The 23,316-nt window shown below is 35.8% G+C and overlaps 1 protein-coding gene across 11 annotated transcripts in view; it reads right to left on the bottom strand.

Annotated features, from left to right (window-relative positions):
- Nucleotides 1-3,255: 3,255 nt before the first annotated feature.
- Nucleotides 3,256-23,316, bottom strand: part of ttll7 (tubulin tyrosine ligase-like family, member 7) — a 160,792-nt gene continuing 140,731 nt past the window's right edge. For 6 of the 11 annotated variants that reach the window (XR_015502041.1, XR_015502044.1, XR_015502043.1 and 3 more), the window contains exons 19-21: nucleotides 21,097-21,257; nucleotides 17,351-17,527; nucleotides 3,256-4,428 (exon numbers count right to left, since the gene is read on the bottom strand). Coding sequence is in view for 6 of the 11 variants with exons in the window: in XM_087272643.1 (XP_087128769.1) it covers nucleotides 4,311-4,428; nucleotides 17,351-17,527; nucleotides 21,097-21,257 (456 nt within the window). In the remaining 5 variants the exon portion in view is untranslated. 11 annotated transcript variants of the gene reach the window in all.

Consider the following 23,316-nt stretch of genomic DNA (forward strand, 5'->3'; position numbering starts at 1 on the left):
AATTCAACAGTAATGCCATCAAATCATAAGTTCGAATACTGCAGTAAAAGAAGAAGCAAACAACTATGCAGCGACTTCATGACCTTCAGTCATTGTGAAAATGAGCACGGCTATATTGTTGGCTGTTCATAAAACTGCAAAAGCAGTTAGGACAATAGCAAAAAATAAAGAAATAAAGGCAGAGTGTACTGACTTTAATCAAAGCTTGTATCAAGTGTCAGCTGTTGACACTTTCATTTCGTTGATTCAAGAATCACACCGATGTGTCAACGCACGTTTCAATTTCACTGCTTTTCTCTGCTGTTGCTAAGTAACATCATCACAGCCTCTCCTTTGTTATAAGAGACAAGGGACGAAACAAGCAGTTTTTGCAGTGCAGTTTTTAGTTTTCAAGACTGACCTCAGGTTAGATCAAAACATGACAAGGTTATGCACTGAACTCTCGTGTGAGACAGTGTGGAATGACATGAAGTGTCATGCTGTGGATTTCACTGTATGTGTGGTGTGTGTGTGTGTGTGTGTGTGTAAGATACCTTGTGTTTAGAAACCCTGAAGAGAAAGAAGCAAAAGTCAGAGAGGTCAGACGCAGCTCAATGAGATTTTCAAACACAATTCTCCAGATGTTTCAATGTTTTAAGCCTTTTATTGCTATTAAAAACCATTCTCCTGAATGAAAATCCAGGCACAAAATAAGATTTGGCATTGTGACATGATGGACAAAAGGAAAATGAATCCTGAAACGGTGTGCTGAATGAGTGAACACTGTTTCCAGAAGGAATTAAACAGTTAGCTGTTAGTGAACACCATCACTACTTACAAACAGAAAAAATAGGGGGGGGGGGATGAAAAGACAGCAGACAAGGTTTTTAAACAGCACATTCTCAATTCCATAAACTCTGAATGATATTGAATGATTGATATTGCCGACAGTCACACAGAGCTCCTCAACAACACACTGCTGAGTAGTGTTGGCACCAGTGTGGTTTGAGCTTGCACATCCAGGTCACTTTTACTACAACACTACATCAACATTTACTCTAATCAGATTCAAAGCAAAGCTCTGCAATTAGCACTTAGTACAGTACTTTCATTAAAGGTTAATCCGTTCATAAAATGACTGACACACCCCAGCGAACAATTTTGTGTTAAATAGACGTCTAATAAATGTAATCAGCTTGGCTAAAACAAAGCTAAACTTGGGCTGTCAGTGAAAATCTAATAGACGTCTAAGAATACGCCAAGTCATATAGAACGATTAGACAGACTTTATATGTGTTGTGTTTGTTTGATGACTTTTAGCCTATCCTAAGACATCTATTAGATTTTCACTGATAGCCCAAATTTAGCCTTGTTATAGCCACGACGACTATGTTTAGACGTCTATTAGCAACCTAATCTCATGACAAGTCGTAACTATTTGATTTAGTGGCTAATTTGTATGAATTCGTACATTGTAATTAGTTCAATTTAGTAAGACTTGCTAATCCCCCAATGTCGGTTGGGGATAAGGGTGGGGTTGGGTGCCACACCTCCTTTTTAAAATCGTACATTTTCATTCGACTGAACTTGAATTCATACGAATTAGCCACTAAACTGACAAAACGTAAAATACTTGCGTTTCCTCGTGAGATCAGGCTGCTATTAGATATCTTTTAAAAACAAAACAATGCTTGCTGGGACTGGTAATGCCGTGGTTAAAACGAACAAGCATATAAACAAAACCTTTAAATGAAATGTAAACATTTTAATAAAAATAAATAGCGTAAATTAATTCAAGTATCTTCAAGATGCAGCCGTCCGAGTTTTAGCACACTGAGTTCAGAGAAATTACCCAAACACACTCTATCAGCAGCAACGTTGAAAATCCCTCTCAACACTGCTAGGACACACGTCGGACAGCTCAGATGCTGAGGTTCATATTTGCATCGACACAATATGGCTCTTTTTTTCTACTTTTTTTTTTTTTTTACAGACTTGCATCCCTTTAGTTGATCTCAACTTTAAATTCAGAACAGGCATCTATAGTCTAGTATAACATCGAGCATCTACTCCAAGCGTTTACAACTCTTAACCTTAATAGGGATAAAACACTAAACCAACCCATACAACCCCAAACTCTATATCTTAACACTCTCTCTTCCTTGGAAGGGCACTCAAATGACATGAATTCCAGAAGTATAGTCTTTTGCATGTGTTCTTCCTGACTGCATGCAACAACACATGTATTATTCTGAATGAATAAATCAAGCTGGTTGATAATCTAAAGAAATAGACAAGAGGTCCCCATACTGGAAAACAAATTCCTGATTTTAGTCTCACATAGTTACAGGCCATTGGAACACAAGAGGCTGCTTTTATGCTTCGAATGTTATCACTCGATTGAACATTATTAGTGGTTATCAGCTAGTAGATATGGGTAAGTAGGGGCTTTCTGTGCCTACTTGTAGGCTCAGATGGCTGTTATTAACCATCCACATAGTTAATCAGCTATACTAATTGACTCTTACGTTACTGTGATGGTTGGGTTTAGGGTTTGGGTTGGGGTAGATGTTAATAAAATACAATTTTTGGCAAATTTAATAAATAATATAAATAATTATCATGGTTAATCAGCTATACTAATAGAGAAGACTCCAGATATGTTTTTACATTACTGTGATGGTTGGGTTTAGAGTTTTGGGCAGGGGTAGATATTAATAAAATACAACTAATGGCAAATTTAATAAATACTTTGAATAATTCTCATGGTTAATCAGCTATACTAATAGAGAAGACTCTAGATATGTTTTGACATTACTGTGATTGTTGGGTTTTGGGTAGGGGTGGACGTTAATAAAATACAATTCATGGCAAATTTAATAAATAATTTTTATAATTCTAGTGGTTAATCAGTTATACGAATAAAGAAGACTCTAGAATCAGATCTGTTTTTACAATACTGTGGAGATTGGTTTTAGGGTTGGGGTAGGCAGGGGCGGATTTAACCAATACGAAAGGTAAGTGGCCACTTAGGGCTATAAATAAATATCTAGAAGTATAAATTATACCTATGATAAACATATAAATATTACATCATTTTCTATCGGATTTTGTATAGTGAGAGTAAAAAATAAATAATTTTTTTACATAATTTAATATTATTTAACATACAATTAAATAATAACGTAGTGTTATGCAATAATAATAATATTATACAAAAAAAGTCCACTACCCTCAACAGTCCCGCAGTCAAATTTCTAAAAAGATATAGAAATATTTTTATTTGTAAATTAATTTTAAGACATCTGATTATTTAAAAAGCTTATGTTAAGATAAACGTAGAAAAGAAGATTGAGTGATAAAGAAGCTGCAAAATAAATACAAATTAAATAAAAGTATTTCTCTTCACTTTATTTGAACTATTTTTACTTTTATTTTTTTACTTTATATTCATTTCAAGACTTGGGGCCCCGTGGCTGGAGTTGCTTAGGGCCTTCAAATCACTTAATCCGGCCCTGGGTGTAGGGGTAGACGTTAATAAAATATAATTAATGGAACATTAAATAAATAATTCTCGTTACCTTCTAGCCGCAGATGTATGTGATAGCTATAAAAAATGCAGGGTTCCACACAATTCATTCATGATGTTCTAACACAAATTTACATGGATTGAACATAAAAAAAATTAAGTTGTCCCAATGAAATCTCAAGAATTGTGTTGTTTTAGCTCATTTTTTTCTCACTTTAAAGCAGCTTGAACGAGCAAAAAAATACTTTGAGTGTACCAGTAGGTGCAGAAGGCCCCTACTGGCCCATATCTATCAGCTGATAACCACTGATAACGCCCATTTAATCCAGTGATAACATTCAAATCGGCTGGCTTTTTTGCCTGTCATCATATACATTGCGTTTCCCATTTCTATCGAGATCCTGTGAATGGCCAATTGTAAATAAATATTAAATAATATAAAAGCTAAAGTGAGGATTAATAAAGTCACGCCATGTTGTGTATTAATAAATAAGTCAAATAAATAACACCATGGTCATTGAAGAAAAGTGAATAAAGTCTTTCCTGAACCCACGATCCTGCAACAATGCGCTGTAATCCGTTGTAGAAGTCCTTGTAAAGATGAGAAGGTTATGAATTTATTTGCAAGCATCCTAAGAAACATAACAATTCAGCAGATCATTTTGTACAGCAGACAAGGAGGCAGAGAACTGCTTGATCATATGCACTAAACAATCCCCATCAATATGTTTGTTGAAGGTCCCAGGCATTGCGCCCTGCGAAACAGGTCAATATATTCTCTCCCCCAGCAGGTTGTGGGTCATCAGAAGTGCCCCATTCGTGCGGTAAACACACTGCGGGGGCGCGTTGAGGATGAAGAGCGGCCGAAGCTAGAAGATGGCCACTTGATGATGAACTGGGAGGTGACTGGCAGCAGATACCTGCACAGACGGAGAGAGGAATCAGAAATGGGGCTTGGATGCCAGACTCAAAGGCAGGATTAGAGGCACAAAGGTCACCAAAAGAGATCAGGCACTTTTCCTCCCTATTTGCTTCCAATTCTCCGTCAGCTTGATGTATCAGATTCCTATCGCCTCCGCCGACCCTCACGTTTCCACTGTGCTGTTTTTTTTTTCTAACAATGAGTGACACAAGTGGCTGAACGTGACTTGTTTTACCAGATAAGAACTTGTTTAACGCACAGGATGTTTCCAGACAGGATAACAGGTTAGATAATTAGGGCCTAGATGGAGACATGAAGGGTAACCAGCCTGGACAGCTGACGACCCACACAAGCTAATGTCAGAACAGCTTAATTATAATTATAAACACGAAACAAGGCAATTTGAACAATTAATTAAATAACGCAGTGACAAAAAACAAGCTGTTGTGGTAAATATTCGGCACATACTCAACCATTTGAATAAACAAATGCTATACAATAGTCTATTTGTGAATATATATTAGATTAGTCAGTACCAAAGCCAAAACTGGAACTAATCGAACAAAATAACTTAAGATCACAGTCTAAAAAATAGTAAATCTAAATTTATATTACTGTAGTTGGGGGAAATATTAAATACAATTTTAATAAACAGGAATGATCATATAAAACATTAAAAATATAACATTCTCTTAAAACTGTATGGTTTGTCATTTTTAGCAATAACTCATTTGAATTAATATGCATTCCTAAAGGTGTTAGGTGATAAACTCTTATTTTAATGGATTTAAATGATTAATAAAACTGTTTTGTTTAACTGTACCAAAAAGCATTGACTATAATCACTGAGACATTGCTAAAACTACTCATTTTCAAAAGAAAGGCCCAATCCAAATTTAACCTCTTAGCCCTTCCCCCTCGTTTTGCGCATTCACGTGAAGGGCTAGGGGTGTCCCAATTCTCTTTAGCTTGAAGGCATAGGGCTCAGAGGAAGGGTTAGATAGCCCTTGAAACTGAGAAACCAAGAGGAATGAAAATTTTCCAGAATACAGCACCTACAACAGCAGCATGGCTGCATATGAAAGTCAGGAGATACACAAATTAATAAATTGTCATTATTATGAATTTTTACAACAAACAAGCACATGTTTTCATACATTCATAATCGCGTTTGCTAATTTCGCTATCTATGATCCATAAAGATAACTTCTGTATAGTAGTCCCACAACATACTTTCACATCTGACATTCAAATACCCTGTCAGAAAAGTCTAGTGGTTGGGAATGACCTTTTTACAGTGTCTGGCATAATGTTAATATTGTTTCCTTGTGTTTACATATGGCCCGTTAACACTGAGTGGTACAGTACGGTATGGTATGGGTCTGTATGTGTCACCTTTATCAGGCTTGCGTTTCCACTGCCAAAAGGGTACCAATGGTACTCAATGATGTGGACTGTCGTTTCTGTCAACTTTTTGTCACTTAAAGAAAAGTCAAAGTAAGCTTCTGCGTCGTTCACATATCATATAAGAAGCACTTCTCATAAAACAGATGCTTTATATGCATGAATACTTGTGTATAAATGTTTATTACTGACCTTTCTATGAACAAGATTTGATTATAACTGCAGATCAATGTGAAATAGCCTACTGTAACATCTGCGATTATATAAAATGAATAAATTAATGCAACATACAGTATATGAACACATACGGACCCTTACAGTCTCTGATATGTTACCAATTACAAAAAAAAAAAACGACACACAGGACCAGGGCTGGACTGGGGCAAAAAAATAAATAAATAAAAATTCGGCCCTGGAATTTTGGATTCAATCAAAATGCTATCTATCTGTGCATGTCCAAAATGTTTAGCAACTCCTATTTTATAAAAACACAAAAGCCATACATATTAAATAAATAAATACAGACAATAATCTCAATTTAATTTGTGTATACTGTCCATAAAGACTTTTGTTCAGTTCTAAAAAATACACTATTCATTCCTTCATTTTCCTTAGTCCCTTATTTATCAGGCGGTGCCACAGCGGAATGAACCGCTAACTATTCCATTCCATTCTATATACAGTATATATAGATGCACAGACAATCAAGAAAAAGAGAATGATGTTAGCTGTTTCTTCAAACTACCTATACAAAATAAGCAAAGTCAACACAATTACTGATGGGTTTTCTGGGACACTCCAATTAAATTAGCAAAAAAACAAATAAGTTCACTTATTTTAACTTGCAAAGAGATTACGGCAACCTCCTGAGGTTTTTCCTTCATTTTTGTCAGTTGGTGAAATTTTGTTCTTTGCCACTGTCACCACTGGCTTGCTTGGTTTGGGACTTGTGGAGCTGCGCACAGAGGAATTTGCTCTTCAGTGTTTGGACTTTTTAAAAAATGAAACCACACTAAACTGAACTAAACTAAACTGAACTTCAACTCTGAAAACTGGACTGACACAGTTTCAATTTACTTGAATTTCCATGTAAAGCTGCTTTGATACAATCTACATTGTAAAAGCGCTATAGGAATGAAGATGAATTGAAAATTGGACTTGAACGTTGTCCCAACAAAAACTGACTGTGTGAAATGGATTTTTTTTTTTTTCAGTGAAACAAGTACTAAAGTTTGTCGGCCGTTTAAGTAAAATAAAAACACCTCATGTCATGTTAAAATAATAGTATTAAATGTGAAAGAAAGAAAAAAAAACAAGAAAGAAAGAAAACAAGAAAGAAAGAAAGAAAGAAAGAAAGAAAGAAAGAAAGAAAGAAAGAAAGAAAGAAAGAAAGAGAATGCAGAATGGCAGATCTCTTTTCAGTCAAAACACTCGGAACAAGCACATGATGCGGCTTTGTACAAATGTAATGCTGTAGTTACGACAGCAATACATAATTCCAGTACAAATTAGGACTGCTCTTTATCTAACAAAAGAAGATTTGTTCTAAAGCCCCTGCTGCAGAAAGACAGGGCCAAGAGACTAGGGAAGAATTAAATTAACTTTTATAAAAGCACGTCCTTGAATCTCCTCATGACACTGCGCTCCGCATGCGTTTGCAGTGCATTTCTGTGTTATGGATCCACTCTGGACAGAAATGAATATGGATGAATATTTCCGTTGCATATATCGAGCCACCTTTCGCATCATGTGCATATGATCTTTCCTTATGTTCCTTTCATTAAAGCTTTCAAAATCAGGGCCGATTCTTTGCTTCTTTCCTCCGGGAACTCCAGACAGGTGAGTTCTCAGGAATTGGTTTTTGGGTTGGGGTTGAGGCTCATTACCATATTTTTCACTACAGACTGCTGAGTCTGGTCAACAAAAGGAAATGTCAAAGGAATATGAAATTCAAATATGAACATATATGGAGGTGGGCCTTTCTGGCTCTGAAGAATTCCCTGTAAGGAAGTCTCATCCATGAGAGAGCTCCATCACTCAGGGTCCAATCAGGCTGCAGGCAGTGTTTAATTGGACCTCTGTGAGGATTCCTCCAGGTCTTTGGCTTTTGATCATTGAGCAGTTCTTGGAAAAACCTGCCAGTGCAAAGCCCCTAGAGAACCGCCAGCTGTCTAACCTTCGAACGTGTGTGTGCTTTACTAATTACACACAATCGCTCGAAGATCTGCACATATCTCACGTCTGTTTGCTTGTTTAAAGCCACTCCATCACCCAACTGCCACATGCCGCGCAAAACTTTTGGAGAAAGAACTTTTAGACACTTTGCCAGAAAAAAAAAAGACGTTTTCATTCACCATATATCATATCACACTTCTCAAACGCTAAAAAAAATGACTAGATAGTTCTACATCTTGACATAAATTCTCACTAAATTTTAAATGTCAACTTAGAAAGACTTGAGAATGTCTCCTTCTATACTAAAAGTTCCATTGCTTGAATGAAAACTGAATTCTAATGACTTAATTGATGGAAAACCTTGGATTTTTGTAACTTTTGTAATAATTTATGAAATATGAACTACAATCTCTTTTGTTTTTTAAAAAAGAGAGGTAGGTTCCATTGCATGAATAAATACTGAATTCTAATGACTTCATTGATGGAAAAACCTTTTAGATTTATTTTTTTACCTTTGTAATGATTTATGAAATATGAACTAGAATCCTTTTGTTTTTCAAATTCATTTTAACTCTGGTTATTGCAATCAATAGGCAACATCAGAGTGCTCACATTAGTGTTATTAAAATCATCTATAAATTCAGTGGATTTAATAAATATTCATATTATGCTAATATTAGGTATATGTTTGCAAAATGTGACAAAAAAATTCTCACAACATTTTAAATGTCAGCTTACAGAGACTTGAAAATGTCGCATTTTATACTAAAAGTATTTTGGAGGTTTCATTGCTTGAATAAAAATGAATTCCAATGACTTTATGGAAAAACCTTAGATTTTTTTTAAATTTTGTAATGATTTCTGAAATATGAAATACAATTCCTTTTGTGTTTCAAATTCATTTCAACCCCTTTTTATATTGGGGAGAGCAATCAATCGGCAACAGTACATCAGATTGCTCACGTCAGTGTTACTAAAATCATCTATAAATTAAGCGGATTTAATAAATATGCACATTATGCTAATATTTAAATGTTTGCAAAATTTGAAAAAAAATTCTTATTAAATTTTAAATGTTAACTTACAGAGACTTAAGAATGTCTCCTTTTATACTAAAAGTATGTTATAGGTTCCATTGCTTGAATAAAAACTGATTTCTAATGACTTAATTGATGGAAAACCTTGGATTTTTTTAAATTTTGTAATAATTTATGAAATATAAACTACAATCTCTTTTGTTTTTCAAATGCATATCAACTAACTTGTTTACTGGCTAGTGCAATAAATCTGCAACAGCACACCAGACTGCTCACATTAGTGTTATTAAAATCATTTATAAATGATGCGGATTTACTAAATATTGATATTATGCTCATATTAGGTGGATGTTTGCAAATGTCCATCATGTGACATAAATTCTCACTAAATTTTAAATGTCAGCTTACAGAGACTTGAACATGTCTCCTTTTATACTTAAAGTGTTTTGTAGGTTCCGTTGCATGAATAAATACTGAATTCTAATGACTTCATTGATGGCAAAACCTTTTAAGTTTTATTTTTTTACCTTTGTAATGATTTATTAAATATGAACTAGAATCCTTTTGTTTTTTTAAATTCATTTTAACTCTGGTTATTGCAATCAATAGGCAACATCAGAGTGCTCACATTAGTGTTATTAAAATCATCTATAAATTCTGTGGATTTAATAAATATTCATATTATGCTAATATTAGGTATATGTTTGCAAAATGTGACAAAAATTCTCACAAATATTTAAATGTCATGTTACAGAGACTTGAAAATGTTGCATTTTATACTAAAAGTATTTTGGAAGTTTCATTGCTTGAATAAAACTGAATTCCAATGACTTTATAGAAAAACCCTAGATTTTTTTAAAATCTTGTAATGATTTATGAAATATGAAACAATTCCTTTTGCGTTTCAAATTCATTTCAACTCATTTTTTTTTATTATTGGGGAGAGCAATCAATCGGCAACAGTAAATCAGATTGCTCACGTCAGTGTTACTAAAATCATCTATAAATTAAGCGGATTTAATAAATATGCACATTATGCTAATATTTAAATGTTTGCAAAATTTGAAAAAAAATTTTTATTAAATTGTAAATGTTACTTACAGAGACTTGAGAATGTCTCCTTTTATACTAAAAGTATGTTATAGGTTCCATTGCTTGAATAAAAACTGAATTCGAATGACTTGATTGATGTAAAACCTTTTAGATTTTTATTTTAATTTTGTAATGATTTATGAAAAACTTTCATTCATTTTCTTTTCAGATTAGTCCCTTACATTTATTCATCAAGTATGGCAATCAAAATCCAACGTCTGATAGACATCATAGTGGTAACGTCCACACAATGTCAAGCTGTAAGATCATTAGATGTTCATGTTTGGTTGATTTTAAGTTGAATGTTGGACATTGACGTCGGCCTGACGCTGGACTCTGACGACAACCTGATTTTCATTTCCAAAAAAAATGCAACATCCCCCGATGCTGGTGTACAACGTCAATGTAATGCCAAGTTAATGTCCTGTGCCTGCTGGGATGTCAGACTGCACAAACATGGTTATGCAATTATCGCATAGATCGCGTCATCAGATTCAGCGCTCCTATTTGTTCCTCTTGAATTGGCACTCATTGTGGCTGTTTTCAAACTGCAGGAGAGTGTCTGAAATCTTCTGACACTGTCAGAACTTAATCAGAGGACAAATCTGATCACAACAGGCACTAAAGCCTAGTTCTCAATACAGGATTTTAAGCCTGATTTGAGCACAATTTTTAGGTTAACGAGCGCGCGGAATGATCGGGCTGTGATCGGGGAAAAATCTGCGGGTACTCCACGCATGACAGTCTTAAAGTGTGAACTACTGAACAACGCATCAAAGAGGCTCGCTGAAGCATCGCGGACACCTTGCAATTGGAAATCCAGTATCTAGTATGCTGAATATTCCAGAGCAGTCGACCGACTCGACCTCATGTGCGGTCAGATGTAGTGACGAGCTAAAGCCAATGAGAGAGCATATCAGCATGAGCTGAACGCCGTGTGCTCAGGAGCTCAACAGAAATGTCTGTGATTGGCCAGAATGGGCATCGATGAACTCGCATCATTCTGCGTTAACACGGACACGAGAGCAGGCTTTTAACAGTGGAGCTAGAATTCGGTAACTATTAACATATTTCTGTGCAGATAAATAACTCCGGTTTGAAAGTGAAAATGAAAGCAAGGCCCAGACCTTTGCGTATTCTAGTATCTTAACTACATATTCATAGGTTGTATTACCAAAAAAGATTACATTTTTAGGGTAATGGTGTCATAAAATATGATGACAGATTAATTTTAATATCTCAATAGAAGTTTTGAATGTAAATGTGATGTGACAATATGATGTTTTATATGAGAACGGTTAGTATGACCAGTATGGTAATTCTAATAGTTACAGAATTCTTGTTCCACTGTTAATATAGCCTACTCTCGTGTCCGTGTTAGAATGAAGCGAGTGCATCGACGTCCTTTCTAACGTTTCTGTTGAGCTCCTGAGCACTCGGCCATTCAGCTCATGCTGATATACTCTCTTATTGGCCGCAGCTCGTCACTACATCTGACCACACATGGGGTCGAGTCAGCTGACTGCTCTGGAATATTCAGCATGCTAGATATTGGATTTTCATCTGCAAGGTGCAGCAAGCCTCGTTGATGCGTTGTTCGATAGTTCACACATAAAGACTGCCGAGCGCTGAGCTCCCTCAAATTTTTCCCCGATCTGTCGGCACGCTCGTTAACTTCCAAATCAGCCTTAAATCAGGCTTAAAATCCTGTAGTGTGAACTAGGCTTTAATGGCTGCTGCGTTTGAACATTTCAGACACTCTTCTGCAGTGTGATTTAGCTGCAAAGCGCATCAAGCTAAAAACCAATAGGAGCTGAAAAACCAAAAGCCATATTTTTTTGGTCACTTCAAACAACCTCAAGGAAATGTCAAAACACTTTTATTAGTTTTATTAATAGTTTATTATTAATTTATTATCATTTTTTAAATGGTATGTCAGAATGCAGGATCGAGAAAGTGTCACGGATAGATGACGTCAAACTTGGGGCGCATTGATTGTCGTTCAGTGTGGCATTATGACAACTGAGATCTTACAGTGTGACATGGAGATCACATTAATGCAGTCTGACATGCAATACAGTCCATGACAGGATTATTAGAAATCGCACAGTGTGAGCTGGGTTTTACCTGAAGGAAGCAATATTATAATAAATAATGCTGATTTATTTATGTATCCATCTTTGTATTTTGTGAGTTACTGTTGATTTAGGGTTACATTTAATCTCTAGTTAAAAAAAAAAAACTACATGTCAGAGTCCTCTAAGTTTCTATTGAAGTGAGGACAGTCAAGTGATAAATGTGAACAAGGAAGAAAGAGGATTGGATCAAGTAAGAAAAAAGCATGAGGCTTTATACTCGAGCATCATTTTCCTAACGAGCCAAAGCAGATGCCGGCTGATTGAAAAATAACGGATCCCCAAGGGCCGTTCCAGCAATGAGTCGTCAATGAGGCATGTCCTGAGAGAACACAAATGTGAGAAGAGAGTGGATGTGTGTCGGTATGGAGAGTGCAGAGAAAATCAAATACAACTGACTGGTTTTCTGTGGCTACACTCTACAATAAACAGGTGGGCAAGGGTTGGTGGCCAAAGATCAGACATGAGAGTGTGATCCAAAACCAAAAGGTAAAGCCAAAGGATCACAAGACGAGAACCATCCGGCAAATAAGGACACAGTTTTGGGTAATCCATTACAGGGGAGAAAAATAACTAATCATTTTGCATGATTCATATGTTAACAGAGTCTTCGCCGAGGCCCAGCTTCCAGCCTCCGCTGCTGAGACTGCAGCTCTAAACAAGACGTTTAGCCAGGGGAGAAATTGAAATGGTCGTGCCCAACTGAGTCTGGTTTCTCTCAAGGTTTTTTTTTTTCTTCACTTTCGGCAATTGGTAAAGTTTTTTCCCCCTCGCTGCTGTCACCACTAGCTTGCATGGTTTGGGATCGGTAGAGCTACGCATCGATGGATTTGCTCTTTAGTGTTTAAGCTCTCAGTAGTGATTATTAAACCATACTGAACTGAGCTGAACTGAACTTAAACACTAAATGCTGAACTACACTGTTCCAGTTTACTATGATCTCTTATGTGAAGCTGCTTTGACACAATCTACATTAAAAAAGCGCTATACAAATAAAGGTGAATTGAATTAAATTAATATTAATATAATCTAGTGTGCACAAAAACAGTGACAAAACTTGCATATAGAAGATGTAAATTAGAAAACGTTGGTCAGTTAAATTATGCTACTGTAACTAATGTTAATTCAGCAATAATTCTCCAGTACCGATAGCAGAACCATTATTGTCAAAGCTTATCAATCCTTCAGTTATATTGTAGTACTGATACCAATAAAGATACCAAGATCTAAAGATTGCAGTGTCACTTCCACCTAAATGGATTAACATTTCTTTTGCCATCACCAGTATCTCATCAAATCTTCTGACCAATCAAATGGTCTCTAGTATCTGACATGTCCTGCCGAGGGATGGGTATCGAAACTCTGTACTTTTTCGTAAACAGCATAATAGCTGTAATAATCTATAAAACAAAAACTATTTTAACAAATACAGTAAAAACTACAACAATTACTATAGTTCTTTTATTGTAGTTTTTTGATGAAGAAAGAAAATAAAAGTCCTAGATAGATTTGCAGTTAAAGACATCATAACACTGCAACCTTATGATATACAGAGCATATTGTCTGATGATGAGGATGCTAAAATATCTATCATTATATTTCAAATGATTGTATTAGATTTAAAGTAAACCCAAGTATTATGGCGATGATAACTACTGTACATAAAAGACCAGAGTTTCAATAAATTGTCAAGCATAATTGCATTATTGTATTTCTGCTGGTGCACTGAATAGTAATCAGGTTGAATATATGGAATGTAAGTTTCACCCTCAGTGAATTGAGGAACATTTTCCCATAAACAGTCAGAACTTGTCTGTATAGCACAACATTATTAATGCAAGACTGAATCTGGTAAATCAAATGTAATCTTCAGTATAAAGGACAACATTTACTTGGAAAGGGTGTGTTTGCACTGAAAAGACTATTGACTTTTTATTCATGAATTAAATATGAGTTTGACCTGAAATGCTACATTCAAAAAGAGTCTGATTTATGAATTTGGCCAAAACTTTTTTTTTGTTTTGGGTTCTCCTTTTTGCCTATTGTGAAGTCACATAAAAAAATAAATAAAAAGGCAGAAGCCCCCCAAAATTAGCAAACTTGTATATTTCTTATATTTGCAGTAGTATACAGTTGTACCTGCCGCATTCAGTGTTTTTCAAGCTACTGTAGCTACAAAACTAAACACGCCTGAGCACATAAACCAGGCTCATTTTGAAAACATAGCCCTATATGCATTTCTAAAGAGCGCCAAATGCATCTTAGCAGGTACGTTTCTGTGCAGTTTTTGTTTTTGCGAATCCACCAGAGGGGCTGTGTACGCTTTTTGAGCTCTCAAATTATTCTCACAAGTGCCATTCGCGCCTGCTGTTCTTACGTAAATCCACCAGAGAACGCTGTAAACTGACTGACTGACTGACTGACTGATCGACTGACCCACTCCCCTCCTTCTCTAAACCCAATCTAGTGTTTTCAAAAGCACCGATTAACGGAAAGTAATGCGTTACGTTATGCTTGAGTTACTTTTGCGTTACTTTTCCTTACCTGGCTAAGGTTTGATCTCTTTCACAGCTTGCAGGTTTTTTTTCACCTTTTTTATAGAGAAGCTCTGCATTTAACAGCCACCTACATAACCTACAGCAGGGCTATTCAATTAGTTTGTCATGGGGGCCAGTTCATGAAAGCAATCCCAAGTGAGGGGCCAGAGAGATCGGACTTGCAATATAAGTGATGACACAACAGCAAAAAAAAAAAGTCCATATGCTTTAATTCTGCTCCTTAAGACACCCACGTTTGTTTTTCCTACATTAAAAGGTTAATATGTTGTATTTTGAAACTACATAACATCACTGCATTGTACAATGTGGCTCTTTTACAAGCATATCCAAGCACAAAATCAGTGTATTGCTTAAGAAGGCTTCTTCTACATTCAGACTCATTCATATGGTATGTTTTAAGGCTCATACACAGTTTTACGAGATGTTTTTCTGCATTCAAACCCAATCGATTTTCACTGGCGTCAAACAGAAGAGTATGCAAAATCACTCCTTGACATTAGATGGCGCTACACAACTTTAAGCTTCTGACACCTGCTTATAACACAGAAGAAGAGGAGGAGGATGTTCACACGCTTGTTGTTAAAGTTACTGGTGACTTGAACAAGCATAGATGGTTCGAGCAGCAGCTCCAGCGATGAAGAAATGATTATTGTTCACAAGAGCAATCGGCAGCTGCACATTCATATTGCCTCTCGGCATCTTCTTCAATGTGCGCTGTCATTGAAAGTTTTGCACTAGAGCACCTCCAAGTGCTGTTTATTGTAACTTCAGCAGCTCCCTGCACGTGAACAAAAGTGCCTATTTGATTGGTGGAGAAGGTTTTGACACGGTGCGTCAAAACAAAAAAAAACTAGCATGAGGCGTTTTTTTTTTTTAATGACACTTTTGCGCCTGCCGTTTTGCGCGTTGGTGTGTACGATCACATTGGCGCTCTTTATTTAGTCACGAGGCGTTAAACGTAGATGGAAAACGCAAGCAAAAAAGTCTCTGTGTGCACGGGCCTTTAAACTGCGTAGCAATTAGGGATGCAACAATTACAGATTTTGGATGTTAGATTATAGTCTGAAGAATAATCATGGTTTTACGGTTGTCATGATTATTATGCATTTATTAAATTCAAAACACTACTAGTTTAAAAAAATCACAAGAAAGCTGCTTATATTATAAAGTGTTGTTTATTGCTGCTCAGTAACCGAAAACAGCACAAAATTTGAATAAAAAGCAAACATTTCTCTCTTTAATAAATGAAAAGGTTTTTGATTTAAACATGAGTGATAATTTTACAATGAAAATAAATGACAAAACAATAAATAAATACAAATATTTAATGAATAAAATAATAGTATTTGTCTAATGTTAATTTAAGCTATATATTTAAATGAACTGTTATTATCATCTGCGTTCATACACACATAATTTTAATAATGTTATAATTCGTCTATTCGTCTATCTTTTGTTTACATTGCACTGAAAGCCACGCACAACTCTCACCGCTACAGCGTGAGATAACTTCTATTGTGTGCATATCCAAGTGTTTATGCCTGCTCGCACCACTCGCTTAATGACACTTGACTCACTCTCTGTGCAGCCTTCATCTGTAGCTCATGCTGTACTGAACAGACACTTGTCACTTTATAGCTATAGTGACCGTTTTTCGACTGAACTAAATTTATTTTTGATGTCTTAGGGTTGATTGCTACTTTTGCGTCAAGTGCACACGTATGATATGGCGCAACCTACGCGTGAAAGCATAGCCCTTATTGTGGCTGACGCGAACTTCTTAAAAAATGTAACTACAAGTTGCAACGACGCATAGTGGAAGCTCTGTGATTGGCCGACTTGCTATTACTGACGAGTGTGGGCAGAGGTATATATATATATATATATATATATATATATATGAAAATAACTAAAATAATATTACTTGTATTTAAAAGTAATGTGTTACTTTACTTGTTACTTTGGAAAAGTAATATTATCACATAACACATGTTACTTTTAACATGTTACCCCCCATACTGCCTTTAGTCACTGTCAATTCCACTCCATGTCACAAGCCTGCTGTCGTACGGAAAAGCTGTCCATATGGAGGTAAGCGGTCAGCTGATAAGCGCAAAAAAGACCAGTGTCATACCGCCCTGTAGCGTTTCTTTAGAAAGACGAAATGCAACCATACGTTCCACTGGCTACATAATTTGTGATCTCCGGAAAAGTATATAAGGCTACATTCCTAGAATGAGCCTACGTTGACATAAACAGTTCAAGGTACAATTTCTAAATTCCTTTCAAAATTCTGATAATCTCATTACATCATTGCAGTATTTTTACCGAATTCACAAACAGAATAAGTTTTCAAAACTTGCAAAATGTATAGATGTGGATGGTATGAATTCCCTCCAGCTATAAATGAGATAAATTATGCAATGATTAAGTTAATTTCTTCAATTGTTGTATTCAATGCAGTTCTGTAGTGTTCTTATGTTAGTTATGATGTAAGTGTTCTTGAATGGTTACTATACCTTGTGTCATCCCAGTCTGGGCTAAGTCCACTGAGTGAACCGCGAGAGTCGGCCACGAACTTGTAGACGATAAGTAGACAGTCTCTACACAACTGTACGACACGCTGGCAGCACCTCAGCTCCTGCGCATTCACCACCTCACTGGTCTTATTGAAAACGCACTCCCACGACGACCTGCTGAGAGATTTGCAAATTATTACTTCAGCCTATGAGAGGGTGGCATTAATGTGATGTGTCAGAGTAATATACGTGTACTTTTTAGACAATCAAAATTCATTGATTCTGATTTTACAGTATGTGTGACCTGTTGAATACTAATATTTCAGATTACAATATACTTTCTCAGAAGTATAACTGACACCATATACTGTACAAACAAAAATGCACTTGATAGTTAATAAAAATTAAACATTAAGTCTATTATGTCTGTGTATGGTTGAAGGGGTCCAAATTCGCTGCATGTAACAGTGTTGTGACAAATAAAGACTTATCATCATTTTCCACCAGACGGCATTAACAAAACCTGAAAAAAAATAAATGTGCACTACTTTTCACAATAATAAAATGAGCAGTGGGTAATTAATGTAAATAATAAGGTACATTTTTGTCCCAGTATGATGGAATTTTGAAAATTGATGGAGTATTTTAAGTTTTTTGTGCCAAATGAAAGTTTCGTGTTATCAATAAATCTGTTTAAATTGGTTTTGGCAAGATGTTTATGATGTTTGCTGTTTAGTTAAGAGAGTTAGTAAGTTGGTAAATAAAAAAACAAACAAACAAATCAACAAATAAATTTGCAACAATTAAAAAAAAAAAAAAAACTTTTTTTACATTATCATTATGGGGTATTGTGTGTAGAATTTTGAGGAAATAAATTAATTTAATCCATTTTGGAATAAGGCAGTAACATAAAATAATGTGGAAAAAGGGAAGCACTATGAATACTTTCCGGATGCACTGTAAAATGCGTATTGCATTTTGTCAGTGTCATGTATGTTACCATGATGGTGTTTGGTAGCTGTGTGAATGACACTGAGCACCTTTTTTTACAGTCAAGATAAAGACCAAATATTAACAAAGTAAACACTTCTAAAACAATCCAACATAAAGGTTTAGGGCTTTGCTTCTCATTCATTTGAGTTTCGCTGAAGAAAGAAGCTCTAAAAAAAGTCGCTTTAAAGCCTTGCCAGGTTTTATTGTAGAGATGATGAAATGTAACTTGTAGGGATCTGAATTGTACATTACAGGCAGGAAGGCTTTACAGTGCTCTCCCACTGATATCTCCTTCCCGTGCTAACGGCTCATGGGCCACCTTCACACGTCAGTCCCTGATTAAACAGAAGCAGCATGGGTCGCTGGCACTGCCTCTAATCCCCTAGAGCTGTGTTCGCTCTCATCAACTCCAAATGGTCTAAATCTTGCTATATAACATCCTTCACTCTGTGGCAATTACAAGAATGATTGGGCCACACAAAGCCTCAGAGAAGTGCTCACAATGACTAGCGGGAGAAAGGCGGTCAATAAGAAGGAGTCCCTGCTGTTTGCTCTCAGAGTTGATAAAATCACAGCATGTAAGAGTCTATGTGTATTATAACAGAAAGCATGTATGCTTCTATGTGTGACTCTCTAAGGAAGGAAAAGTCTATATCTAGACTCACGATTGAGTCAATAAAGAAAAAAAAAAAACAGAAGGCATTTTTTTTTCTTCTCATGACCAGAGTCATGTTATATCTAAATACCCTTTAACATTAAATGCACTAACCTACAGTATTTTACTTCCATAACATAACAGTTGCAAGTAATCAATTAGAAGACATTCAAAACCAGAAAAGACACAAATTATGCCGAGTTCAGACTGCATAGGGCTCTATTTTAATGATCTAAGTGCAAAGTCTAAAGTGCATGGAGCAAAAGCATTAAGCTGTGTCTGAATACACTTTTGCTATTTTAAGGATGGAAGAAAACGGTTTGTGCCCCAGCACATGGTCTAACAGGACCAATCATAGTTTTATCTCCCATTTCCTTTAAGGGCGTACTCACACTATGTACAGTTGCTTTGAACCGGGCCAAAGCATACTTGTCCCCCCCCCCTTCCGTCTCTCCCAGTGGCCCGCACTCGCATTACAACCAGGCCTGGGCACGATTATGTCATCGATGATGCGCTGTTCAGTAAGCGCTCTCGCTCAGCAGAGTGGAGATTCTCTAGTTATATCGTTTTAGTCGTTTGGGATGTGATGACACACTGTCAAATAATTCGCCGAACAGATTAGCCACAATTGACACTCATAAACAGTCATAAAGTCCTCGTGCTGCAGGAATTAGGAGGTTTGCTAAAAGCGCAGCTGTGGTGCTGTGAGGACTTTGCGTCTTTAATAAACTACGACAGTTTGGGTTCATTAAACGGTAAGAATGATTAATAAATCCATATAACACAGTCCCTTAAAGTCACGTCTCGCTTTCCGTTTTGGGCTTAGGCGCGTTTTGCACTCACACACAAAGCCCAAATGAACTGTGCTCAGACACACCTCTTCCAACTGGGCAAGGGCCGGCCAAGTGAACCATGCTTGAGCCTGGTTCAGCGCACTCTTCTTACACTTCTTAAACGATCTGGGAAACGGGCCTGGGCACAGTTCGGATAGCATAGTTAGAAAAAGCCCTAAGAGTCAGTTGTGTCAGGCCATGGTGCATTTGCTATTTAAATGATGGACTTTGTAAATAGAAACTCTGAAGACTTCACTAGCAAGAAAACAGTTAAACCATCTGCGCGAGGATAAAGAATCCATTCAGCCTTTTTACTTTCTCTATCTTTTTACTTTTCCTCTTTACTCCTTTACTTTGTGGATAAGGAAACGATGTTGTACGAACTCCACAGAAGACACCAATTAGCTTACATAGTTAATTTTGCTTGTTAAGTGCAAAGATTTGTTTCAAATGTATGTTTAATTCAGCTCCAATTTGCAGCAAACTAATAAATGAACAATTATAACAGTGTACTTTAGTTATATTTAAATATGTACATCCATGAGTACACAAAGTGGCGCAAATGGATTTGCTATTACACAACGTGGTGCAAAACATGAAAAGAACTGTTGCGCTGGTCTGAAAATAGCAACAAAATCGCGCCTCACACGTCTTGCACCTTATTGTGCCAGGTTTATAATATGAGCCACAATTTTCAAAGTAGTCGCGTCACAGATGTTTTCACACTGCATGACTAACTGGGGTAACGTTCCTTCGCTGCTATGTTCACACTGCAATATGAATCGGCAACAGGGCGGTTTCACACTGAATGTCTTTACAAAAGGAAAAATCACTGACAACTGTATCTTGGTCCGTTAACTACATCTTGCAGCCACAAATGTGCGAAAAATGACATGGCAACAACACAAGGTCATGTAGTATATTTTTTGTTATTATTTAAGTGGGGTAGAAATTGTACTTATTTTGCTCATCTGGGCTTTGAAGGGAATTAGCAATTTCTCTTGAACTTTTCCTTTTGCGCCCTGGTTGTGGTATTCCTCAGATGACACGTTAAACAAACACAAGTTCTCCTGCCAAATTTACACTTGCTTTTCATTCATTTCTTGGGTCTAAGTAGACCTAAAAGAAGCCCTTTACACTTCTCTCCCAACCTCCTGCTGGCTGGCAGATACCCATACTAGTGGATGCTGCTCTCTCATTGGCTGTAGGTAATTGCAATGGCAGTTTTACATTGACTTCAGGATATCATCATTTCAATCTCTTACCCAGAGGTGGAGAGGCAGTTCCAGAGCCCCTGACCATGGCTCCAGAGCAGACGGTTAAACACACGATTGAAGAGGCGATACAGACGTAGACTCTCCACATCTGGTTCACTCCAAATCCTCTGCAGAACTGAGCGGATGTTGGTACGGACAATATCCAAAACCTACATAAAAGGATCAGATAGATAAAAATAACTAAAAATACAAGAGTATGTTGGGGAAAAACTGTAATTTAAAAAGCTAGAATCTACTCATGTCTAGAAATGGGGATTTTAAGCACTTCAAAAAAGTAGGCTACACTCAGAAAAACGATTGTTGCTGCTTGTTTAAATCACTTGTTTAAAATAAGCTGAAACAATGAACACTTTATTTATTTCCATTTAATCCACTTACATATGTAAAAGTTAATTTAATTGTTTTGTGTTGGTGTAACTACCTGGTTAAAAAAAGGTGTAGTTCCCACCATGCTTTGTGTGGGTTTTGCATTACAAGGCGGAAATGGTAGGGTTGCATGATATTGGAAAAATCAGACATTGCAATATTTTGTTTTGCTGCAATATATACTGCAATATGAATATAATTTCCCTTCAGAATTTATATAGCATTTATTTATGAATTTAGAGTAAGTCTTTGAGATCAAGTATTTTTTATATGCAGTGCATTTGCATAAATAAAATGTATAAATTACAAGCATATTTTAATATGTCAGAGTTAAAATAAAAGTGAAATAAACAGTGCTGTATGGATTTATATAAAAATTATATTTAATAAGATTGTTATCTTTTAATCTTCATTAAATAGTCTAATCCTGTGATGTGACTATTGTGGAAACACACAATCGATATCAATGCTTAAACTATGCTATGTATAATGTTCAGCCTTAAAAGAAATCTTAGGTGTTTTAAGTTGTAAGAGTTTATTTCTTACTTGGTTTAAAGATTTAGAAGAGTTTGAAGTAAGGTTAAGAGGTTACCACGTTACAGAAGAGAAACTCATGCTTTAGGTGTTTGCAGCTTTATCAACAGCGAAATAGTTTTTTTTTACATCACTCAGTGAGCCACAACTGTGTGCTAATGCCAGATCTGAGATCATTATCAGTCATCTGTTGGCATTATTAAAGCAACTACAGTTTGAACTGCAACAAATAACAGAAATTCTGTCAAACTTTGCTTGTGGCTTCTATTTGCCTAAAATAGGTTGAAATAACAAAATTAAAAGTTGAAATAACACAAAGTAAATAGGGTGAAACAACTAAATTCAAATTTGTAAAATAACAATTTCAGTTCAAGTTTGTGGAAAAGGTTTCCTTAATTTAGTTAAGTTTGTTCAATATTGATTTTTTTTTTCAAGTATTGTCCATGTTTAACAGAGCAAGGAAATTTTCACAGTATGTCTGATAATATTTTTTTTCTTTTGGAGAAAGCCTTACTTATTTTATTTCGGCTAGAATAAAAGCAGTTTTTAATTTTTTAAATACCATTTTAAGGACAAAATTATTAGCCCCTTTAAGCTATTTTTTTTCCTGACTGTCTTCAGAACAAACCATAATTATACAACAACTTGCCTAATTACCCTAACCTGCCTAGTTAACCTAATTAACCTTGTTAAGCCTTTAAATGTCACTTTAAGCTGTATAGAAGTGTCTTGAAAAATATCTAGTCAAATATTATTTACTGTCATTATGGCAAAGATAAAATAACTCAGTTATTAGAAATGAGTTAAAACTGTTATGTTTAGAAATGTGTTGGGCTAATAATTCAGGCAGGTTAATAATTCTGATTTCAACTGTGTGTGTGTGTGTGTATGTGTGTGTATATATATATATATATATATATATATATGTATATATATATATATATATATATATATATATATATATATATATATATATATATATATATATATACACACACACAATATTTAAAAGAATCGATAGATTTGAAATGCATGTATGAACTAAAATGAATCAAGTGCATTGTAAATATCCATAAGAAAAGTAAATCTTATAGAGTTTCCCTGTTCCACATTCTCCCTCTATTCTTCTTGCCAACATCTGTGAAGTGACTTTCAACAATATGTCTGATTTAATGGCTCTGTATGAGACATGTTAACTCTATTCTGACTGATCCCTCAAACCTCAGCTGATAATCAGCATGTGAACAAGACAATCCCTCATTATATCAGTCTTTCACACCAACCCTACAACGTCCGCCCTACTGTGTG

This window comes from Danio rerio, chromosome 11, assembly GCF_052040795.2.
Source record: "Danio rerio strain M-AB ecotype USA chromosome 11, GRCz13ab, whole genome shotgun sequence".
NCBI classification, from domain to species: domain Eukaryota; kingdom Metazoa; phylum Chordata; class Actinopteri; order Cypriniformes; family Danionidae; genus Danio; species Danio rerio.